Source organism: Rhinolophus hipposideros (genome assembly GCF_964194185.1).
Source record: "Rhinolophus hipposideros genome assembly, chromosome: 21".
NCBI classification, from domain to species: domain Eukaryota; kingdom Metazoa; phylum Chordata; class Mammalia; order Chiroptera; family Rhinolophidae; genus Rhinolophus; species Rhinolophus hipposideros.
Genome location: NC_138067.1, coordinates 10,750,354 through 10,774,926, shown reverse-complemented (window position 1 = coordinate 10,774,926; position 24,573 = coordinate 10,750,354). Strand labels below are relative to the sequence as shown.

The 24,573-nt window shown below is 37.1% G+C and overlaps 1 protein-coding gene across 7 annotated transcripts in view; it reads left to right on the top strand.

Annotated features, from left to right (window-relative positions):
• Window positions 1–24,573, top strand: part of CNOT1 (CCR4-NOT transcription complex subunit 1) — a 78,443-nt gene that overhangs the window by 43,798 nt on the left and 10,072 nt on the right. The window contains exons 17-41 of one of the 7 annotated variants that reach the window (XM_081031004.1): window positions 111–261; window positions 1,486–1,687; window positions 2,769–2,900; window positions 4,038–4,162; window positions 4,402–4,688; window positions 5,481–5,559; window positions 7,298–7,528; window positions 7,853–7,993; window positions 8,913–9,092; window positions 11,227–11,343; window positions 11,711–11,821; window positions 12,154–12,231; window positions 12,412–12,589; window positions 13,395–13,525; window positions 15,036–15,332; window positions 15,999–16,139; window positions 16,236–16,340; window positions 16,952–17,071; window positions 18,263–18,454; window positions 19,131–19,273; window positions 19,759–19,867; window positions 19,966–20,135; window positions 20,773–21,004; window positions 23,191–23,439; window positions 24,359–24,522. In XM_081031004.1, the coding sequence (XP_080887130.1) occupies window positions 111–261; window positions 1,486–1,687; window positions 2,769–2,900; window positions 4,038–4,162; window positions 4,402–4,688; window positions 5,481–5,559; window positions 7,298–7,528; window positions 7,853–7,993; window positions 8,913–9,092; window positions 11,227–11,343; window positions 11,711–11,821; window positions 12,154–12,231; window positions 12,412–12,589; window positions 13,395–13,525; window positions 15,036–15,332; window positions 15,999–16,139; window positions 16,236–16,340; window positions 16,952–17,071; window positions 18,263–18,454; window positions 19,131–19,273; window positions 19,759–19,867; window positions 19,966–20,135; window positions 20,773–21,004; window positions 23,191–23,439; window positions 24,359–24,522 (4,065 nt within the window). Of the gene's footprint in view, window positions 1–110; window positions 262–1,485; window positions 1,688–2,768; window positions 2,916–4,037; window positions 4,163–4,401; window positions 4,689–5,480; window positions 5,560–7,297; window positions 7,529–7,852; window positions 7,994–8,912; window positions 9,093–11,226; window positions 11,344–11,710; window positions 11,822–12,153; window positions 12,232–12,411; window positions 12,590–13,394; window positions 13,526–15,035; window positions 15,333–15,998; window positions 16,140–16,235; window positions 16,341–16,951; window positions 17,072–18,262; window positions 18,455–19,130; window positions 19,274–19,758; window positions 19,868–19,965; window positions 20,136–20,772; window positions 21,026–23,190; window positions 23,440–24,358; window positions 24,523–24,573 lie in introns of all 7 variants that reach the window. The other 6 variants (XM_081031000.1, XM_081031001.1, XM_081031003.1 and 3 more) reach the window with 6 other exon arrangements.

The following is a 24,573-nucleotide window of genomic DNA, read 5'->3' as shown; positions in this document are numbered from 1 at the left end:
TGGAAATTTAGCCATTATGCTCTGGCAAATTTTCTAAAGAATCAGATTTGTTCATTTAGGTGTTCTAGGTAATAACAAGTGATACTTTTTCACTTTTCTTTCCCCTTTAGGAGTGTTTCTCAGGAGTTATCAGAAACCATCCTCACCATGGTAGCCAATTGCAGTAATGTCATGAATAAGGCCAGACAACCGCCACCTGGAGTTATGCCAAAAGGACGCCCTCCTAGTGCTAGCAGTTTAGATGCCATTTCTCCTGTTCAGGTAAGTGAAGGAACACTGCAATTGGTACATCTGCATTTGTTCATAGACTTGGAATAGAATAAACTTCTACATCATCAACATCCATCTACTCAATGGAAAATTTGTCTGAATTTACTACATTTTAGATAACTGCATGTCTTGCATCCACCACTACATTTTAAAGGAGATCCATAAATAGGCCTTGTAGTTGAGAATAGATTTTAATCATTAAATAGAACATGACTCTGAGAGGAAAGATTTAAAACAACTTATTTAGATAAATAATAAGGGCGTCTTTTTAAAATAAGAAAAACTTAGACCGAGAAATAAGCACTGCCTTTGAACCTGATGTGTCTTGTTTGTAGCTTCACGGGCCAAGCAGCAGTGCTAGAGCATAAGGACTTGTTATAACTGGGGCTCTTCAGCTCTCAACTGAACTGCTCTTTTAAAAACAAGGTACATTTAAGTTACTCCCTGACACCAACCACTCCCTTCTTTGTGGGAGCAACATATTTCGCTTCTGTTTCCAGCTACATTGAATAGCAGATTGGGGTTTAAGAAAAGAGCATTTAGTGATTCTTCAGTGGCTACTTTAGAAAAGGCATTTTGCATGTCATTTTCTATAGCCATGAAGATCTGAAATAATGCCACAAACTAAGAAGTTTGGAAGTGCAGTTATTAGATATTTTTCTAAAATCTTGGTGAATAGTATACCTTGTCTTTTGTTTTTTCATTAAAGTAGGTCTAATCTCCAACCCGCAAGATTTTCAAATTTTGACTAGATTTACTTGTTTTGACTGGAAGATTTATTTCTAATTTTGAATGCTTTTATTGTATTGAAAGTTAAATAAGTTTGAGAGATTCTTTTTGTTTTAAAGGGGTGTATTTGAAATTGTAAGGACTTAATGTAATAAGTGTCCATGTCACTACTAAATGCTTAGTATTATACAGCTGCAGGGCAATTCATCTTAAATGCTATTTTTGAAGTTTTGTACCCTAATATTATGGCTCTGGTACTTTGGCAGAGGCTAACTCTTTAAATCTACTCCATCTATGATAACAGTAAGAAAAAATGCTTAGCACACTTGACTTGATTTTGGGATTTAAGCCTCATCATGATTGCGTGGGGTTTTTGCAATTTATTTACTGAGCATATGAAGAACTATTGCTAAAGATTGCTTTACCTGTGTCACATGGCTGTCTTTGCTTGAAGTATGTTTAATAAATTTTTATGTTTTTCTTTAGATTGACCCTCTTGCTGGAATGGCATCTCTTAGTATAGGTGGTTCAGCTGCCCCTCACACCCAGAGTATGCAGGGTTTTCCTCCAAATTTGGGTTCTGCATTCAGTACCCCTCAGTCACCAGCAAAAGCATTTCCACCCCTTTCTACCCCAAACCAAACAACTGCATTCAGTGGTATTGGAGGACTTTCATCACAGCTTCCAGGTAAAGGTATGGGTTGGGAGGGGTGCAGGTTATTTGTAATTTTCATTGTGCCTTAGTGTATGGCGAGGGATTAGGAGTTGATGACTGTGATAAGGAAAGCTGCTTAAACTTAATTGTGAAAGTTGCTGTAATATCCATAGTTGGGAAGAGAAAAACATGCTAATGTAATATTAATTCAGTTGAATTACAGTTAAGATATTTCAGTTGTAAAGTTAGTTGAATTATTCAGAAAGGATTCTGTGTTACCAAATGATAATATAAACTGTAATAAGTGTGTTAATCAAATTCTGAAGGACTTAGGCTTAGATCAAGAGCTCACAGCATTATGAATTACCCAAGGTTGGTATAATAAAGGTAGAAAATACTTCACACATCAGATTCAGGTGTACTGCTTCACTGCACTTCACTTACTTTGAAAATAATAGTAAATCTCTAAAACTTTTCCATTTTTGCAAATATTTTGACTTAGCTTTATATCGAAGTAAAAGTTACTCCCCCCGCCCCCGCATTTGGACCCACTTGTTTCTTCTAAGCTATCTGCACCTTTTATTTTCAGAGTAAGTTTAGAGTATTAAAACCTAAGGATTTTAGGTTGTAATGTAACCTAGTTAATCCTTGTGCTATATAATTCTAGCCCTGATTGTAAGCCATATAATCCTTGTGCTATATAATTCTAGCCCTGATTGTAAGCCATATTTACCCTACTTAGTAAGGCCTTAGCAGAGTCCTCTAACTATTGTAAGACTGTCTTTGCTCAAGTTAGGAGGAGTAAGAAGTCCTGACTCTTGCTGACTCGGAAGATAGTAGCATGAAATTCTTCAGTTTTAACCACTGAGGAAAGCAAGCCAATTCCTGTTATTTTGACTACCTTATATCTCATCACATACGAGAATGTAGTTAAAATTTTGCTTATTAATATCCTATCAAGAACACAAACTACTAATTCTAAATGCTAAAGAAATTTTGACATTGTTTACATCTACTCTTACCAGTTTAGATTCTCTATAAAATTAAATAGACATTGTAAGAAACTTAATGATGTGAATAAAGTCAAGACTTCTGGCTGCTTCGTTCTTTCTAGTAGGTGGTCTTGGCACAGGCAGCCTGACTGGTATAGGAACCGGGGCTCTTGGACTCCCTGCAGTGAATAACGATCCTTTTGTACAGAGGAAACTGGGCACCTCTGGACTGAACCAGCCTACATTCCAGCAGAGTAAGATGAAACCTTGTAAGTGGTAGTGTTGTCTGTGATTGTGAAGCGTGACTGATGCACATAAAACTTTTTTGATTATGTGTCCAATTCGTTGTCCCTGTAGTTATGGGGACGAAAACATTGACTTATGTTACTATATTGTTAGTAGGGCCATATGTTAATGCGCCTTCTAGATCAGTGGGAATAAATTCACAAATTTGAGTTACTAAAATGAAAATTTTGAGGTATCACTCTACCTTTGATCTGGATTGCCAGAACAAAATGATAGTTAATGAGAGGCAGCATCCTTGATGGTGTTGTCCTAAAAGTAAGAAGTGCAGTATAGAGAAAAGGAAAATCTTATACTTAGAAGGAAAATCTTACCCCAAAATTTTGTTGTTGTTTTTTAACACATCAAGAGCAGCCAGATTTTTGTTTCAGCTTACTAAGTTTATAAAAAATTACTATATTTTAAGGTTATAGATTTATATGATATATATAGCATTGTGATATGCAATAAATATTGTCATGATATATATGATGTAATTTAAATAATTTTTAAAGTTTTCACCGCCTTAGTAAGTTATTGTCTCAAAGTCAGAAATCCTGTTTGTAAATACATAGGTGTCATTGACTTAAAAATAATCTTTCTTGTCGTTGGGACTAAATATTCATTATATAGGATTAGAAAGTATACCAACTGACTTGGAAACGTTAGTGTGAAAGGTTTGTCTGAATGTTACGTTTTGTAGCATGCTTTGTGTTTATCATCAGTGTGTCGTGCACATGCATTGACGATTCTTATCTGTTAAATGTGATGTTTATTATAAAGTAGTAAAGACTTGTTAACCTCCAGTGAGGTTGTATTAAGGGTAAGTGCACTGTGAATTTGAACTAGTGGGCTTTCGTGATGTAATGAAAGTCCTGATGAAGAAAATATTAAGGTAGAACTGAAGTTGTAAGGCCATTTGTTAAAATTCGTTAGGTATACCTAGAACACTTGAATATTGAAACTTGACCATTAATACTTTCTTCAGTTTCTTATTTTTTGTTCTCTTAAAATTAAAACTATATTGGTCTCTGGGGCTCTCTGGGTGTTTTATGGGGGAGTGAAGTAAGAGGCTAAATGCTCACTGGTTGCTTTTCTGTTTCTAACAGCGGACTTGTCTCAGGTGTGGCCAGAGGCAAATCAGCACTTTAGTAAAGAAATAGACGATGAAGCAAACAGCTATTTCCAGAGAATATATAATCACCCACCACATCCCACCATGTCTGTTGATGAGGTGAGTGTTTAGGATGATCGAAATATTTATGGTTTAGGTAAATCTTAAAATGCCCCTTTCAAAGGTTTGAGAAATCAAGCTCAAAGTGCTTTGCTATGTCATGCATCTTTTGAAACCTTAACATGTATCTTAAGCTCAATTTATCGTTCAATATTCTGCTTAGTCTATTAAGAGCATTTTAGGAAGGCTCTTAATAAGTTTCCTTTATATGTGTATTGTTTTTGTCTTGCTTTTTCCAGGTATTAGAAATGCTACAGAGGTTTAAAGACTCTACCATAAAGAGGGAACGAGAAGTATTTAATTGTATGCTAAGGAACTTGTTTGAAGAATATCGGTTTTTTCCCCAGTACCCTGATAAAGAGTTACATATAACAGCCTGCCTGTTTGGTGGAATAATTGAAAAAGGACTTGTCACTTACATGGCACTAGGTCTGGCCCTGCGATATGTTCTTGAAGCCTTACGCAAGCCTTTTGGATCCAAAATGTATTATTTCGGAATTGCTGCACTAGATAGATTTAAAAATAGGTGAGTGGATGGGTTTCCTGTGAAGCTTCTCTTTTTTAATATAAGGAGAAATAATAACTCATTTATCAACTGGTTCTTGCCATGTCCCATCATATGTATATTAACGACTGCATGAAGTAGAAGAGGAAGAAGTGAAAACAATTACAGTTATCAAATAAGTGGTAGAAAAAGTGTGAAATCACGGGGGTTTTTTGTTTATTGAGGTTTACTTGAAATGGTGAAAGTCACCATTTTAGGTGTACAGTTCTTTGAATTTTGACAAATTTATACAGTTCTGTAACTACCATAATCACAGTATACTGAATATTATCTATCACCCCCATGTAGTTCTCTTGTTGCCCCTTTGAAGTTCACCTCCCACCTCTAATCCATGGTAATCACTGTTGTGATTTGGCTCTAGCTTTTCCAGAGTGTTATTTAAATTGAATCATACACAATGTGTTATGAGTCTGACTTACTGTACTTAGCATGGTGCTTTTCAGTAGTTTCAATAGTTTCTTTTTATTGCTGACTATCTTATTGTACAGATTAATTACAAATTATTTTTCCATTCACCCGTTGATGAACATGACACTTTAAAAAACACAGATGTTTTCGGATGTAAAAGGAGTGAAGTTCATAAATATTTTCTCCTCCTGCTTCTGTGTTCTTCCCTTTAATATTGTCTTCAAGTAAGGTATTTCATAGGTGGAATGGGAGAAATGGCCTAGACTGGCATTTGGAGGAAAGTTTTTGTTTATTGTGTTGCCTCTGTTCTTACATGAAATAATGAATGAATGTTTTTATTGGCAGATTGAAGGACTATCCCCAGTATTGTCAGCACTTGGCTTCTATCAGTCACTTTATGCAATTTCCACATCATTTACAGGAGGTAAGTATCTTCCATGCTTAAAAACCTTTCTAGTAGTTGGAGGAATGGCATTAAGACTTTGATTGGCATGATATAGGTATACATGTTCTTTGTTGCTTATTTTGCAGATTAATAGGCCATAAAAAATGTCATTGTTGGATTATTTTTTTCTAAGCAGTGGTTTTGCTTGACTTAATAGAAGACCTATAGCCTGATAATGGTTCTTGAAGAATAGACATCTTTTACTATTACCGAGAGAAACTTGACTTGATTTTAAAAGGATTTGAAATGGCAATCTTGGATAAAAATAAGTTGTTACTCTGATTTATGTATACTTCAAAGCTATTTCATAGAAGACTAGACTGTTTCTTAAAATATAGCCTCCTTACCAACTGCTTTGATTCCTTTTGAGATATTTGTTCAAAAGGAAGCAGTCCTTGAGGAATGGACCTAGAGAATATACATTTTAAACCATGTTACATGATTGTTCTTGAAATTTCCAAACTATTGTTTTAGTGATTGATTTTAGGCTTATTGGTAAACATGCATACCTTTGTCTTGCCGTTGGTCAAAACTTACAGAGAATAAGAAAGTTAGTTAATATGTAACTTTATTTTACAAAGAGTAGATAAATGGCTTTTAAGAGATCATATTTTAAGGAATCAGAAAGATCAGAATTTGACCTACTTTTAATTCTATATTATAATTTAGTCCAGTGCTTTCTACCTTATCCCAAGGTTTGTTTGTAGGAGGGTTATTGTGATGGCTTAACCTAGGAGACCATGGAGTGGGAGGCAGGAGTGGATTCATTTCTGTGAGGGCATTGGGGGGATATACCAAAACTATAGTACTGAAATCTATACAGGAAAGCAGAGTTTTACAAACGTGGATGTGAGATCAGAGGCTTAACCACAGTCATATATTTGGAAGAGTCGAGAATATGGATCTGGGAAGACTGGAGAGCAAGAGTGGTGGCATGAAAGTGATCACACAAAACAGTGATGATCCCAGCACCCACTGTTAGGAAGACAGCCAGAGGGGGACAGGGGAGAGAGGTCGTTGTTGGTATTTCTATTCTTAGTCAATGTAAAGAGCTGTACAGAGGTTGTCTTTCCCACTCAGAAATGCCCATTTTTGTATAGTTATTGAACATGTAGATAGTAGTTTTGCCAGGTATAGACTGTTGGAATGGAAATAGTATCAGGAACCCTATGTTAGTCTAATTTGTGTGTGGGAACAAGGTTTATTGGTCTGTGAAATGGAAAGGAACAACCTGTCCTAGAATACCCAGTATCAATGCTTACCCTTTAGTTGGCTGGGCAGTATACAGTATGTTTTTGTTTTGCAGTAATAGCTTTGCTGAGTGGTAACTGAAATTGCAGTGTGTTTTTTAGGCCTTAGGTTTCTCATCAGCATCCAATAGAAAAGATGAGTTTACTGTATAAATTTTAAATGTTTTAAAGTATATGTGTATTAAGGGGACTCATATGCAGGTGTTTGTGGCTGCTTTTTTGGAAGTCACTTTGCTAGACTAGTTCTTTCATAAATACTAATATTTTACCCCCTAAAGAGTCTGTGGTGTATCCACTTACGCATATATCTGGGAATATGGGCCAGGATGGGGCAAGAAGTAGATAGATGAACCAAAAAGAGTACCCAAATGATTTCTATCCTCTCAGAAGTGAGGGGAATGTAATTAAAAAACATGCATTTCTGTTAACAACTCTTTTAATGTATTTTCCTCTCCCTACCCTTGTAGTATATCGAGTATGGACAGCAATCGAGAGATCCTCCTGTGAAAATGCAGGGCTCTATCACAACCCCCGGAAGTATTGCACTGGCTCAGGCCCAGGCCCAGGCCCAGGTTCCAGCAAAAGCGCCCCTTGCTGGTCAGGTTAGCACTATGGTAACCACCTCCACAACCACCACTGTTGCTAAAACGGTTACAGTCACCAGGCCAACCGGAGTCAGCTTTAAGAAAGATGTGCCAGTAAGTAGGTCTATCTTTTTCTCTCTTCCAAGATTTGTTAACGCTGTGATTACAGGGCATTAGTGAGCATGTATTTCAATTTTATTAACAACACTTGCCTACTGAAAAAAGATATAAAGACCAGCACTTCTCCCTTTGTATCTTCCTCCCCCAAACTTCCCAAAGGCAGCCACTATTAATAGTTTATATATATTCTTGCCAACACTTCCAGTGCACAATCATATGCACCATGTGTATTTTTTATACTAAAGGAACCTATACATTTCCCCCCTGAGATTTGTGAATTAAGCATTTTAATTCATTTTATGTGCTTTATTTCTTTAGCCTTCTATTAATACTACAAATATAGATACGTTGCTTGTGGCCACAGATCAAACTGAAAGAATTGTAGAGCCCCCAGAAAATATTCAAGAGAAAATTGCTTTTATCTTCAACAATCTCTCCCAGTCGAATATGACACAAAAGGTGAGCATGATATAATAGTTTATATATCACTATGAATGCTCTTTATTCTTACCCTGATAGGTTAGGGGATTTACATTTGACATGCACCTTGTTTAATACTCACTTCACTTTAAAGGTAGAGATAATAGACTCAAAATGAAGGGAATGTGGATATAGAACGAGTAGTTTTTGGAGACTTCAAGTAGCCCTAGTTTTAAATGTATTGTGTAGTGAGTTATAGGCATTTTGAAATAAAGTTTATGATCTCACGATGGAAGGTTTCATTTGTACTTCTAGTCACAACTCATGTCCCTCCCAGAGGTAGGGATTGAGGTAGATCTTGTGAAAAGCATAAGGAATGACAAAGATGAGATGCTAAGACAATACTTGGAAATGCCTGTTTTAGCCAGTAAGATTAGCCTAAACAAGTTGATTTGAAATACATGCAAGTACTGTCTTTTAAAAATCTCACCCTAATTGATTGGGGGTAGGAGGAGAAATTGAAGCCTTTAATATCATTTTTGGAAAAGAAGGATCAAACTTTACAGATGATTCCGAGAGGTGGAAATTTAGGAAAACATAGTTCTGATGTTAACGTGTTTTAGTGGCAGGTTGTAGATTAATAATTTGTCCTCTTTTGGTCAATAGAGAGTTGGGATGGGGGCGAGGGACTGCATGTTTTATAATGTTAAAGTTGAAAGTCACCATAGATGTTTCAGTCGTAATCACCCACAGTTTGAGAGGTAATTGACTCTGTACTAATAGAAATTGAACATACTGTACTTCATAGCGTCAATCTGATGTGGGGAGAGATACAGCATGGTTATTTAGCACCTAATTTTGCAAGGAGCCATGTGCTGTAGTGTTCTCAGAGACAACACACATAACCATATTTTATCATCTTTTAATTGTATAATTCTGTGTCAAATTGGTTGGCTAGGTTGAAGAACTAAAGGAAACTGTGAAGGAAGAATTTATGCCATGGGTTTCACAATACCTGGTTATGAAGAGAGTCAGTATTGAGCCCAACTTTCACAGCCTGTATTCAAACTTCCTTGACACACTGAAGAATCCGGAATTTAATAAGATGGTTCTAAATGAGACCTACAGAAACATCAAAGTAACATTTAGTTCTTGTACTTCTTTTTTCTATTTTGAGTTTGGAAATACTTGATTTTGCAGACAATTTGGGGGTGGAGGTTTCTGTTTTTCCCTACGTGTTACTTATATTAGGTATTTATGAAAGTTGCTCTAGAGTTTGTTTCAAATAGAACTAAATTTCATAAAGAATTTAGTCATGTAGACATATTCTGTGTACTGTTTACTTTGAAAGTAACTACTATTCTGATTCATTCCATGCATGGTTGTCTCTCTCATGTTTTGAACTTGCGTTATCCACCTCCATGTATTATTTGCAATATACTCTTAGCTCTAGTCCCTTTGTGTGTTTTTTTATTTTATTTTTTCATTTTTATTTTTTTATAGAGTATGAAAGGGAACTTTTTTTTTTTTTTTTAAGATTTTATTGGGGAAGGGGAACAGGACTTCATTGGGGAACAGTGTGTACTTCCAGGACTTTTTTTCTAAGTCAAGTTGTTGTCCTTTCAGTCTTAGTTGTGCAGGGCGCAGCTCAGCTCCAGGTCCAGTTGCCGTTGCTAGTTACAGGGGGCACAGCCCACCATCCCTTGCAGGAGTCAAACCGGCAACCTTCTGGTTGAGAGGACGTGCTCCAACCAGCTGAGCCATCCGGGAGCTCAGCGGTAGCTCAGCTTAAGGTGCTGTGTGTTCAATCTTAGTTGCAGGGGGCGCTGCCCACCATCCCTTGCAGGAGTTGAACCGGCAACCTTGTGGTTGAGAGCCCACTGGCCCATCTGGGAATCGAACCGGCAGCCTTCGGAGTTAGGAGCATGGAGCTCTAACCGCCAGAGCCACTGGGCTGGCCCCGTGTTTTTTTTTTTAAATAGTCTTATAGAAATCCATTGTATGGATGTATATTGCTAATGGATATTTAGGTTATTAACTTTCACTATTATAGAAACAGTGCTGCAGTGAATGCTTTTTCATGTATGTCTTAAGTGCCAGATATCTCTCACCTCTAGGACTATTTGTAGACTAGCTGCTTAGGTCTCAGCAGTTTATTTCAAGGTCAAGCACTTCTAATTAGTGAATGCTTGTTACATAAAATTCAAGCATTTTATTGCTTCGGAATAACTTTTTGAGAAAAAAGTATGAACCAGCATACAGTTATGATGAGTCTTTGTTGAATAACTTGGGACATTGGCTTAAAAGCCAGCACTATATTTAAACCTGTTGACGGGAATTTTCCCCATTCTAGGTTACGCTGTAGTGCAAAAGCATTCCTGGCTCTTCGTGTTGCACAGCTGAGTTTGAGCCATTCGGCTGTTGCTGTATAGAGTGAAGGAACATAACTGCATTCAGCCTTTATTGTCTGATAGCAAGAATGATTGGGATATGTGAAAGTTTCCACATTCTCGGAAACAAAATTTCAAGATCTTTCTTTTAAATAAAATTTTAAATTATAAATTTAAGTTGATAGCCATAAATTAAGAGACACCATGTAGTAGATGGATGTACGTAATGCTCTGTCTCCCTTAAGAAAGTAAGAACTAGAGAATTAAATGGATTAGGTTTTCTAGAGATTTGCAAAAAAATTGTATATGCAATATTATACTGTATTTCAGACAGTTACCTTGTCTCCAGAGATGTACAGGGAGTGACGTGGATAATGCTCAGGATTGTAATAAACTGTGATCTTGGTTATGTTTCTCCATATGCCTGCCATCTTGAAGGACTTAGAAGCATGGGTAGTCTTCATTTGAATTGAATTTAGCTATTCAAAATAGATTTGCAGTTGGGTCTTTGTGTCAAACTAGCTAAAGTTTTCAGAATTTTAAAATACTCTTCCTGTGGGAGTATACATACACTTTTAATCTTGTGTACTTTGTATTTTGTGTGATGTAAATATCACACAAAATACAACAGTGCTTGGATGCAAATACAACAGTGCATCCCTTTACCTATAAAATGTAAAAAAAGATGTAAAGTTAAAGATGTCACGGAACACAGCAAAATAGTGCTATGATAGTATGGAGTAGATCTACTTTTGGGGGGGCATGGTCTCATAAGTGATGGCTTATTTTTAACATAGGATAATGGAATTCTGAAACATTTAGTTGAGATTTTTTTCCCCATAAGCTCGTTTTCATGCCTTTCTTAATTGTATACTTTTTCAGGTGCTCCTGACCTCTGATAAAGCTGCAGCTAATTTCTCAGATCGTTCTTTGCTGAAGAACTTGGGACATTGGCTAGGAATGATCACACTAGCTAAAAATAAACCCATCTTACATACTGTGAGTTACAGCTAAAGGTTCACGTACAAGTTGAGAATGTTGATATTCTGTCTAATACAGCATATTATGTCTAAAAGTCTTGACTTTATTTTGGGCTATTATAATGATACTGGGTGTTTTTGTAAGAGTTTGGCCTATGTTTTGAATCCCTAATTGCACACTAAGTGTCCCACATCATTTAGCAGGATTAATGAAAGCTAGTCAGGTATGATTCTCACCACTTCCTTTTTATAAGGCAGGGGTCAGATAGTATATTGATTGCTATTTTGAGGATGAGTTTGGAAAGATACCTTTCTTTGGGTACTTTGTGAGGGGTTTGGAAGTTTATTTCCAGCTTTTAAAAATACATACATTTTTAAAATTCTAGGACTTGGATGTAAAGTCTTTGCTGCTGGAGGCTTATGTTAAAGGACAGCAGGAGCTGCTCTACGTGGTGCCCTTTGTTGCCAAAGTCTTAGAGTCCAGCATCCGTAGTGTGGTGAGTAGATTGTACTGTTTTATCCCTGGCTAAATTTTTTTAAGAGTTCATTTTAGCACAAGGTCAAGAGATTGTATCCTGAGTTCTAATGAATATAGAGGTAGTTCAGTCAGTTTTCCTCAGGTGAATTTGGATTTCCAATGTGAGAGACTAAGTAGAATTATAGGGCTGATTCTAAAAGGTGGCTTCGGGTTTTGCTATTTTTCTGAAGTATGATATGATGGGAAGGCTAGGGGTTTGTTATGGCCATGTAAGTATAAGTGCTTAACTATTTCAAATAACACAGATTAAAGTGATTTGGGGGCCAGCTTAACATAATAGCTTTTCTTTAGGTTTTTAGGCCGCCCAACCCATGGACAATGGCAATTATGAATGTATTAGCTGAGCTACACCAGGAACATGACTTAAAGGTAAATCTGTTGCTTCTTTATCCATTGGAACATTCTCTACCTTCACATTATTAAAATTTACAGGGAAGGTAGAGTATTTAAGGGGAAGCACTGTAGCAGTTGGGTGAGAAAATAGTGTATGGTAAGAATAAAGCTACATTTTTATTTTAAAAATTCTAATCAAATATTGGATTTATGCAGTTAAACTTGAAGTTTGAGATTGAGGTCCTCTGCAAGAACCTTGCATTAGACATCAATGACCTAAAACCTGGAAACCTCCTAAAGGATAAAGATCGCCTGAAGAACTTAGATGAGCAGCTCTCTGCTCCAAAGAAAGATGTCAAGCAGCCAGAAGAACTCCCTCCCATCACAACCACAAGTAAGTATGATAATGAACTAGCCCTGTGCTTAACCAGAATGTTCTATTGAATGGTGTTATCATGAATACAGTAAGTCATAGTTGTTTCACATTCTGTGGTACTGAAATGTTGTGTACTTATTGGTGAGCCTTCTAAATGAAGGCAATGTTAGCAACGTGTAGTTATTGTCTTACTGTATTAGACTCTATCCAGCAATTCTTACTGTATTGTTAATTAAGCCGGGTTATCTTTATATTGTTTGAGATCTCAGAAAGAATTGCATGATGTGACAGCCTTTGTTATTCCTCAAATCTGGGGCTGGCCAGACCAGCTAGACCTGCTGGGAGAGGGGATTATTTTACCTGGGTGAAGAGGAGTGGAAGTATGGGTGTTGAACAAATGATTAGGAGGAATGGTTAGAATAAACCAGCTTTTCTTTCTCTCAGCCATTATTAGCTAAGAATCCCCAGGTGAAACCAGGGAACAGCTTAGGTTGAAAATACACATCTATAATAAAGAAAAATCCAACAAGGTTTGGGCCTGCTAATGTGACATGACCCCTCAGTTGATTTCTTGCTATGGGCACTGCCACTGACAAAGTTTTACATGCTTTTTTCAAATTTCTGTTAAAATAACAAAATTTCCCTATGATAATTCAGGGTGGGGAAGAAGTCACCTGTGCCACCCTTTCAACACCTCCCCTCCCTGCCCCACTAATTCAGTTAGTTGAATGAAATAAAGGCCGCTTGATACCTTGCTCATTTTATAGTAAAATCGGCAAGTGTGCTCTTTTTATTAGCTCTTGTCTCATCTCTTTACATTTAGCAACTTCTACAACACCAGCTACCAGCACCACCTGTACCGCCACGGTTCCGCCACAGCCACAGTACAGCTACCATGACATCAATGTCTATTCTCTTGCAGGCCTGGCACCACACATTACTCTAAACCCAACAGTAAGTGAACACCATACTATTCCCCAGCTTCTACTTTGGACTAGGTAACTGGTCACCTCCCCTTCTCTTCTCTCCCTTCGTTCTGGATTCCTAGGTTGTAGGCAGAGAGCTGGGATTGGCAACTACTATGTAGCACAGCTAGGATGTTTTTCTACTCTAAAAATAGTCATTGTGACTAGATATCATTTATATTGGTTCCTCATATCCAAATCTATGTTACTAAAATCAAGACAGCTGGCAGTGTAATCATCATCTTCAAGAATTCCTTACACACGTTAGGAGATCTAGTATATACCGTAGCATTTTGCTCTTTCTTTTCCCCTCTCTCTTTCTCTCTTGCCCCCCCACCTCCTTCTTATCTGTCTATTTTCTTTCTTTCTGTCTTGTTTTTTACTTTTGTTTTTGCTCTTATTTCCATTATCATATCACTTTAGCTTTGTTGTATTAAGTAATTTCTTTGGCAGATACCTGGCACTGAGCTGATTCATGTGTGTATATAAAATCTCCAGGTCAAGGTCTGGAAGTGGGACTTCATGTTTTAAGTTATGTCTCTGTGACCTGGTTCTGGGAGATAGTCTGGTCTGAAAATAACTTTCCAGCAGTCCTTTTCCTATACTTAAAGTTAGTATTTGACTGTGTGTATTCAGAGTAATAATTGATTATCTTCAGTCTTTTATTATGTTTAACATTTGTTTAGTTCAGCATTAGACGCTTGGAGTTTTCATGGTTTTTCCTTTTTAAAAAACTGAAAATGTTCACAAATACAGGAGTAACATCAGTCCGTTGAACTTGGTTGTTTCAAGGACTTGAAATGATTTTAAAGAGATCATGTTAACCTGGTCTTTCTTTTTTTTTTTTTCTATAGATAGAGCAGTTAGTTTTTGAAGGAAGAACCTAGGTCTAGAAATTGTGATTCCCCTTTATATTACTCCCAGGAATCTGAATACTTTCATGTGTTTATCATGAATATTTTAAAAATTTCTTACGAATTCAGTAAATTAAAGAGACCTAGTGCGTTATTAGGGCATAAATTATTACAGAAAAGATGGGAAACAGTCTTTCAAGTGAAGCAAAAGGTTCCAGTGTACAATAATGGAAAATGCTTGCTATTCTGAGAAACTATTTGTTAGCAATAAAGGTTTTTGTATAAAGCATTTTCTCTGTAAACTTGATTCTTTGTGTATTTCCCCAAGCTACTAAAGAAGTTACTTTCTTTAAGAGTACTTGAGTCACAAATTTTAACTAAGCAGGTGGTGTGTCTTGAAGCATTTTGTAATGAACAATTTACCCATTAAACTTAGAATTTTTTTTTTAAATCAGATGTATTAGTGCATCACAAGGTATACTGAAATATTCCCTTTGTAGCCCAACTTCTGATTCCTGAGCTTTTTAGTGGTTAAAGCAGAAAATAGTTAATAGTTAACTTTGAAGTAATTCCAAAATCTTGGGTGTGGTTACTGATAAAAGAAATTGTATTACCGTTGACAGTGACTTATTTTTCCCCACCTAGATTCCCTTGTTTCAGGCCCACCCACAGCTGAAACAGTGTGTGCGACAAGCAATTGAACGGGCTGTCCAGGAGTTGGTCCACCCTGTGGTGGATCGATCAATTAAGATTGCCATGACTACTTGTGAGCAAATAGTCAGGAAGGATTTTGCCCTGGATTCTGAAGAATCTCGAATGCGAATAGCAGCTCATCATATGATGCGCAACTTGACAGCTGGAATGGCTATGATTACTTGCAGGGAACCTTTGCTCATGAGCATATCTACCAACCTGAAAAACAGTTTTGCCTCAGCCCTACGTGTAAGTTGATTTTTTTTCCTGCTGTAGCACAAAACGAGTTTCTTTTTCTTTGCATTTCCACTTACTCTAATAGTCACCATATTTGTTCGATGTTTTCCTATTAGATTGTAAATTTTGTGTGGTGAAACACCATGTCTGGTTTTGTTCACTATTGTGTCCTTAACACAGTGTTTGGAGGATACCATATACCCAAATATTTATTGTTTTTAAAGAAATGAAGGATTTTAAAACAATGAGTAAGTCAGTAATAACCTTGATTCTGTTTCACATGAATAATTTAGAGTAAACCACTTGAGTAGGACAGTACAGATACTTAACATGACTTCGTATGTCTCCGCACATAATCACACACTCCCCAGGTAACTCAGTTAGTAATCTTGGGACTCAGATGTCAAGGTTAATAATCCCTTTGTTTACTGCTTTTCTGTTTTCATATCGTTATCACCTTCACAACAACCTGGTAAGATGTTTCACGTGAGTGGTGTTTTCATCTGACAGGTGAAGATGATTGTTAGACTATTTCTTGATCACAGCTAATGAGTCATAAGTAAAATCAGGACTTTTGAAATTCATTTGTCTAAGTATTGCATTTCCTATTATCCTCTCTGTCTTGTCCATCCACTTGAAAACTTGAAATCTTTTTTTTCTGTCTCTTTCCTCCAATAGACCGCGTCCCCACAACAAAGAGAAATGATGGATCAGGCAGCTGCTCAGTTAGCTCAGGACAATTGTGAGTTAGCCTGCTGTTTTATTCAGAAGACTGCAGTAGAAAAAGCAGGCCCTGAGATGGACAAGAGATTAGCAACTGTAAGTGTTTAGCATTTGCTTTTTATGTATTTTTTTTCTTTCTGTTTAAGAAAGTGCCTCATAACAAGAACCTCAGTGACTTTTTTTTATTTGCAGGAATTTGAACTGAGAAAACATGCTAGGCAAGAAGGGCGCAGGTACTGCGATCCTGTTGTGTTAACATACCAGGCTGAGCGGATGCCAGAGCAAATCAGGCTGAAAGTAAGAACTGGGTGCTCTGTCTCTCCCTGCTCCATTTTTGTTTTCTTTCTGTTCTGGTTACTTAAGCTCCTCACCAGGATGAGAACAGTGGGGTTAAATGTTGCAGAGAAAGCATCTCACCTCAGCATAGCATTTCACTTAAAGGCAACCTGTGGAGAAGGTACAGACAGTTAATAGCTTAATGTGCCCCAGCCCCTACAGTAGCACCGTAAAGAGTTCATATGCTTGTTAGTTTTCACGTTTCCCAGCTTGGTCTTCCTTTCTGGTACTTGTGTTTTCATTTTTATTTGCTCATTGGTACCAAGAAGGTGGTCATTTTTACCAGCTCCATTGGAGAATTGCACCGATAACAGTCTTATTTGCGGCATTTTCTAGTGGAAAAATTCTTAATTTATAGATAAGAGTGACTGACAGGATTCAAGGAAATGGGAAACACTGTGTGTATGTGTGCACCCACATGCATATTCCTCATGCTGTTACATACTGTAATGACTCTTGTGTGTCCCTTCTCAGAACCCCTTTGCTTGCTTCCATGCAAACTTTCCACTTTCAAAAAAAATTTCCTTTGGTTGTGAAGAGGATCCTGTCAAAACAGATTTTCTTCTTCCAAGGTTGGTGGTGTGGACCCAAAGCAGCTGGCTGTTTATGAAGAATTTGCACGCAATGTACCTGGCTTTTTACCCACGAATGATTTAAGTCAGCCCACAGGATTTTTAGCTCAGCCCATGAAGGTAAATACTTTCCTTGGATTGAATTGAGTTTTACAGTTTAATTTGAATGTTTTGTCAGTTATTAATCTGTTACTTGCTACCTGGGAGCTTAAGTTAAGGGGGAAAAGTTCTCGACAGTTTTTGTCAGCATGATATACAGCGGATTTTCTTTTCTTTTTTTTTTTTTTAATATCCATGAGGTTGATTTAATTTTTGTGTTTGGCTCAATTAGAGGAATTTACATGGCTTCCCTGTTTTGGTTTTTTTTTAAAAGATAGATTTCTGAAACACTTGAAACAAGTATTTACAGAAAAGTTGAAATTGTACAGGGAAACGTTTAGCCCCTGAATCATTTGAACATAAGGGTCTGATCGTGATGTCCCAGTCACTTTTCAGTCCTTTGGTCTATTTTTCCTACAGAGACATTCTATGACCATGGTACAAACATTGAAATCAGGAAGCCAACACTGATATGTTAATACCATCTAATCTTTAGACCTTACCAAGTGTCCCAGTACTATCTTTTTATAGTAGAAGGTCTTGTTTCAGAATCTCATATTTCATTTAGTTGTCATATTTTTAAAATTTTCCTCAGGTCAGTTTAGTACAGCGCCTCGTTTTCTTTTTCTTTTTTCTTATTTTTTTTTACCTTGATGCTTTTGCAGATTATAGACCAGTTATTTTCTAGAATGGGCTAATTTGTGTGTGTGTGTGTGTGTGTGTGTGTGTGTGTGTGTGTGTGTGAGTGTGTGTGAGATATGTTCTCATGAGTAGAGTCAGGTAGTGTATCTTTGATAGGAGTATCTTAGAAATGATGCTATGTTCTTTCTTCTATCAGGCTTTGACAGTTGGAGTATATTTTCCATGGTCATAGGCTGTAGAGAGATTATTAGGTGCTACAAGTGATGCTGTCTCCCGCCTATTCCATTATTTATCATGTTCTCTTTGATCACTTGATTGTGTTGGTGTCTGCCAGGCTTTCCATTATCAAGTGAAATACGGTACCCCTCAATCCATGCCTACCAGTGTCCCACCAAATGGCTTTAAGACCAAATAGTTCAGGAAGGGGAATGGAAGAACCTTTCCATATTTTGATGAAAAAATTAGGGGAAGAAACATAGCAATAGACTTTTCAATTGCTACATATACCAATGGATAAAATCTGTAAAATTTTTGCTTATCATTTTCTTGGTGTTTTCTTCTCTAAAACAGCAAGCTTGGGCGACAGATGATGTAGCTCAAATTTATGATAAGTGCATTACGGAACTGGAGCAGCACCTACATGCTATCCCACCAACTTTGGCCATGAATCCTCAAGCTCAGGCTCTTAGAAGTCTTTTGGAGGTTGTAGTATTATCTCGAAATTCTCGGGATGCCATAGCTGCTCTTGGATTGCTCCAGAAGGTTAGTTCTTAAACTGTTACTTTTAATTTTATTTATTTATTTTTTTTAAGAAGGGCGCAACTCAAAACAGTAGCCCATGTGGGGATTGAACCAGCAACCTTAGTGTTATTAGCACCACACTCTAACCAACTGAGCTAAGCGGCCACCTTCTGTTACTTTTAGAAGAAATTGGGTTTGTAAACATCAGTGACCTGCACTATCATCTACTTAAGTTATGTTTAAGATTTTAAAAATTAATGTAAAGAAGGTTCAGTCCTGTAATAAGCAGATGATTTTCTCCAGAGTAGAATATAGTCATGGCAGTTAGAATGATAAAGTGGGAAAAAAATGTTTTTCTATTAAGGTAAGATTTTCTGGGAATATGATTAAGAAACTTTAACACATAATTCTTCAGATTTTGAGGGACAGGTTAATCCAGGTACTTGGGTAATGGGAGCATTGGATTTTGACTGACGGACAGTGGAGCCATTTATGACAGTGAAGAACACTGAGTGAGCATAAACTAGATAGAACTTTGAGAGAGTGTGTTAGGTAAGTGAAAAAGGTTTGGCTGAGTGGAGAGTAACTCGAGGCCTTAGAAGGTATGTTGTAGTTTGCATTAGCATTTGTGTTTTGTCTTTGATAGTTGGGCCGAGTTCTATATTTTCCATGGTTCTGAACACTTTTCCTTCCACAGGCTGTAGAGGGCTTACTAGATGCCACAAGTGGTGCTGATGCTGACCTACTGCTGCGCTACAGGGAATGCCACCTCTTGGTCTTAAAAGCTCTTCAAGATGGCCGGGCATATGGGTCTCCGTGGTGTAACAAACAGATCACAAGGTCATTAGCCGTTTTAGAAGAGTAATACTTCCGGGACTGCCTTCTGACATACACAGCCCTGTTTAGGTCCAGAGGTTTCCCTCTTTTCTGTAAGATGAATGGGACGTTTGGAATTTCTAATTGTTGAGTGGTTGTCCTTTCCCTCTGGTGCCCATGACTAATACAGAAAATCCATATCTCTGGGTAGTAAATTGTAGATCATTGGTTTTAAAAGGCTTCACAGATTTTATAACTGGTGTTCATGTGTAAATATTTTAATGTGTTAAATGGAACGCTATTGTCTAGGCTTTCAGAGCAAAGTTTGAGTTTTAAGACTGGGCTGTCCTTCATTACTGTCTATTTTGAATCTTGGATACTGATTTGCAGTTGCTTCTCAAGGCATCCTTAATTTAGAACGAATTACCATCGACTAAAACAGGCTCTTTATTTTACTCGATACGGTATGGATAAGCCTATCTGAATAAAGAAATGCTGATTTTTTCTAGGTGCCTAATTGAATGTCGGGATGAATATAAATACAATGTGGAGGCAGTGGAGTTGCTAATTCGCAATCATTTGGTTAACATGCAGCAGTATGATCTTCACCTGGCTCAGGTAGGAAGGGGACTCGGGTGTGGAAGGGACTCTGGGAGTTGGGAAGTGTCTTTGCTGTAACCATTGTCTTTCTTATGTTGTGCTTTTTGTGTTGCCAGTCAATGGAGAATGGTTTAAACTACATGGCTGTGGCATTTGCTATGCAGTTGGTAAAAATCCTGCTGGTGGATGAAAGAAGTGTTGCCCATATTACTGAGGCAGATCTGTTCCACACCATTGAAACCCTCATGAGAATTAATGCTCATTCCAGAGGCAATGCTCCAGAAGGGTGAGGATGAAAATGCTTGGGATTCGTGTGTAGTCATCAGTCTAAGAAAGAGCTTGAGAAATGAACGCAGACTGACTAACATGACCTGTTATCACTGCTTTACCTACAGCGTATGGGAAGCTTTAGTGAGACCTAACACTGTCCTTTAAAGTATGATGGCTTAACTAACAGCCAAGCCGTTTTGCTGTGGAGGGTATATACAGTATTAGCCTTGGTGTCAGTCCTGTGTTCAAGCTCAGCCGCTTAAAATCCCTCTGATTTTAAGCAAGTTGATACACCTCCCTAAGCCTGTTTCTTGTATAAAATGGAACTAATAGCAAAGAACTGTTGAGAATTAAATAACAAAAATCATGGCATATAATAGGCATGCAGTGAATACTTGTTGACTCTGAACATCAGCTCCATTGCAGTGGGCACCATTTTTTGGCCAAGAAGTGACTTAACTGAGGTCAGTCATTTGTGTATTATGTCCTCATGAATAAATAGATATCAAGAGACCAAGGGTAGTTTTGTTTAAATATGGAAATGGTAAAGTGATCATCATTCTTGTGGTTTCTAATAAGCAAATTGTCCAGTTGTATTGTCTGAAATCACAACCATGAGTAGACTGATTTTCACTCTGGATTTATTGTACTAGATTGCCCCAGCTGATGGAAGTAGTGCGATCCAACTATGAAGCAATGATTGATCGTGCTCACGGAGGCCCTAACTTTATGATGCATTCTGGGATTTCTCAAGCCTCAGAGTACGATGATCCTCCAGGCCTGAGGGAGAAGGCAGAGTATCTTCTGAGGGAATGGGTGAATCTCTACCATTCAGCAGCAGCTGGCCGTGACAGTACCAAAGCTTTCTCTGCGTTTGTTGGACAGGTAGAGCTTTTGGAAAGAAAGGTGCTTTTTATTCAACATAAGTAGGGTGTGATGCCTCCAATATTAAAGTTCAGTATTATGTACCTGTGGTCAGTTACCTCCATACTCATGTAAACCAAAAATGTCATCATTACCCTGTTAAATTGATACAGTTTATTTGCTTCCTCATCGTTGGTCACTAAGCAGTAAAGCCAACATTCCCCGTCATCCCCCCTTAGTTCTGTTTTTCCTGTTTCAATTGTCACAGCTACAAAATAAAATGGGTAAGATAATGAATAATGAAATTGCCAGGTATATATAGTAATTTTACCAGCTTGATAATCTGCATTGATGGGATTATGGGCTAATAAGTAAAGTTCTCCTAATAGCCCATGTTTAAAAAATTAAATAAGAAAACACAACAAAACAAAAAATATTTAAATGGCAGGGCTTTTTATTTTATTTTCTAAATTAAGTAGCTTATCTACTTAAAACTGATTAACATGTTCTTTTTGGGAAATAGTTTCCAGTATTTTCATTCAATTTGATCTAAATTGAACTTTGAGTTAAAGTGTTAGGAAACAAGTCTCCAGCTAAAAACTAGGTTTGGCAGGAATATCTTTAAACAGAATGAACAGAAAAAAATGTAAAAAGAGATCCATAGTACCATTTAGCATTGTTTTGAGCATCACTGGCTGCTTTCTGCCACTAATGGATTCAGATCCAATAGTCAAACGTGTCCTAATCATACGTGGCTGACAAGCGTAGTACTTTTCCTGAACTCACCTTAAAATTCCTTTAGTAGATCTGTTGTAATATTTGTTCAGGGAGAGATAATCTGCTTATTTCTGCAGATTAACCATTTTATTTCTTCAAACTGAGACCAAAGCTCTAGGTGTGCACCAAAGAAATTTATAAATTAAATCTATTATCAAATAAATGACAATTGAATGTGGAAGAGCTGATTGGAATTTCAGAAGTTGTTAGAAATTGGATTTACTTTTCAAGATGAATGTTACTTAGTAAATCATACTAAGTAAGTTTCTCCCATAAAAAAATACAGGGAATTATAAAACATAACTATTGAAAAGCTGTTAGTGCATGTTTGTAGTTTGATTTCTGATTTTGATGGAAGAATTTTGAATCAATTGGTTTTTGTGACCATCGGTATTTCATGGGTATGGATGTGGCAGCTGTCTTAGCTCTTCTGCTGGCTTATTAGTGCTCATTTTTTCTCTCCATTTCAAAGAGATAATGTATTATACTTTTCTCTTTTGCATTCTTTGGAGAATTCATTCTTTCCTCCTTGTGCTCCATCTTGATCATAGTAGTTGGTCCTCATTTCCTCTCCCTTGTTAACTTTTCAGATTTCAATGTACAAAAGTCCCTTTGCTGGGCTCTGTCTTGGCTAGGTTACATGATTGTCAATTCAGCTGTTTTATTGCTTATCAAGGGACAGTTAAATTAACTTTCTAAGATAACAGTCAAGTTTTTATTCTGGGCTTGGTTTCTTTGTTTAGTAAGCACTGACTCCCTCCCTCTGCAGCCTTAATGTTTGTTACACTGTTTTCTTTTGTACTAGCCACATAATTGCTTTGCTCTGCTTCACTTCCAGATCATATGTCATAAAATTTGTACTTCATCCTTTTTTAAAAAATATACTTTCCCTTTCCACTTTAACGTAATTTACATGAAAATAGTTGCTTATGATCTGTGGGTGTTTTCATTGGGTATCTACTTATACAAATTATTACCTGATTTTCCTGGAGCAGCTAGTTTCAAAAACTTTGGTATGGGTTAAGTCATTTGGAATAAATTATTTCAAATTCTGTGAGACAGTAAAATAATTTAATCTCCTCCTTGAAGACAACACACCTCGGACAGAATGTCTTAATATGACTTTGACTGAGTTAATAAAAGTTGGTTTGATTTGCATAATTTTCCAAATTATTTGGCTGTGGACTGTTCAAAATTGCCATATTGTTATCTTTCTCAATTTCCATCTTCTCTGTTCTCTGTTAAACTTAAAACTAAAGGAATTCTGTCATGGTCCCTTAACGGACAGTTCCTTTTCATGACAGCTTTTTTACAAAGTAAAAATTGGAAGTATGACAGTAGGAATAAATGAGAGATTATTTCTTAAACATGAAAAAGTTTACCTGTGTATATTATCTCATTGTATCTATATATTTTTGTTCCCTTGGTAGATGCACCAGCAGGGAATCCTGAAGACTGATGACCTCATAACAAGATTCTTTCGTCTGTGCACTGAGATGTGTGTGGAAATCAGTTACCGTGCTCAGGCAGAGCAGCAGCACAACCCTGCTGCTAATCCCACCATGATCCGAGCCAAGTGCTACCACAACTTGGATGCCTTTGTCCGACTCATTGCACTGCTAGTGAAGCACTCAGGGGAGGCCACCAACACTGTCACAAAGATTAACCTGTTGAACAAGGTCTGACATCCTTCCTTGCCTTAGTCTTGGTACACTGTACCAGTAGTTCTAAACCCTATGGGCCCAACTCCTCCCTCAAAAGATTTTGTTAACATCCCTCCCCCTCACTGTATTGAAGTTAAATTCATAGATAATATGTAAACATAATCACCGAATTTTAGAAGAGTATATGATGCCTTAACTAAAAGACCCAACCCAAACCATAATGCATTTCAGCACGTTAACGTTTGGTAATGACTATGCTAGAAGATAATATGAGATTTGCCCTTATACACAGAATCACTGTATGAGATGGCTGAATATGTTCACTAATAAGAGATTGGTCACTCAAATACCATGAGTGACATTATAATCTTTGTCTTGATTTTTCTGCAAAGGAACGACGTACATTTTCTTTTGATTTATACAGTGGAATTTCTTGGAAATTTGAATATTAAAATAGTGCAAAAATGAACTTAGAGTTTGGTCTTGGGTAATTGCAAATAGGTTATTACATTCCTCACAGTTAAATGGGAAAACCAAGTGGAATACAAGACAGTTCTTTGTATGAGACATTACTGCAGCCTAACAGTCAACTTCATGTCAGAAAAATTGACCGGAAAAATTAGGTCATTAGATTTATTAACATGGTAAAATATGATGTACCATGTTGATTTCTAGAGCTCAGAAAAACCACTGGTCATCTGTGGAGAGGATACATGTCTGGTTGAAGGGTACTGAAATCAGAGAACACACACAAAACTACAGATCAAATCAATGTATGGGCCCCCTTGGTTGTCAGCATTTAATTTTGTATTCCAATGGTATATATCCTTTCCTCTAATGTGGATCTTAAGAATGCAAGGTAAAAAGGCATGACTAGAGAGTGGTAAGTGAATTATCTTCGTGATTCACAAGCTGTTATCTGTGTGCTCCATAGGTCCTTGGTATAGTAGTGGGAGTTCTCCTACAGGACCATGACGTTCGGCAAAGTGAGTTTCAGCAGCTTCCCTACCATCGGATTTTTATCATGCTGCTCTTAGAACTCAATGCTCCTGAGCATGTATTGGAAACCATTAATTTCCAGACACTTACAGCTTTCTGGTGAGTAATGTTGAATTTAATAGATTTCCTGGTAAAGATTGCTGTTTTAAT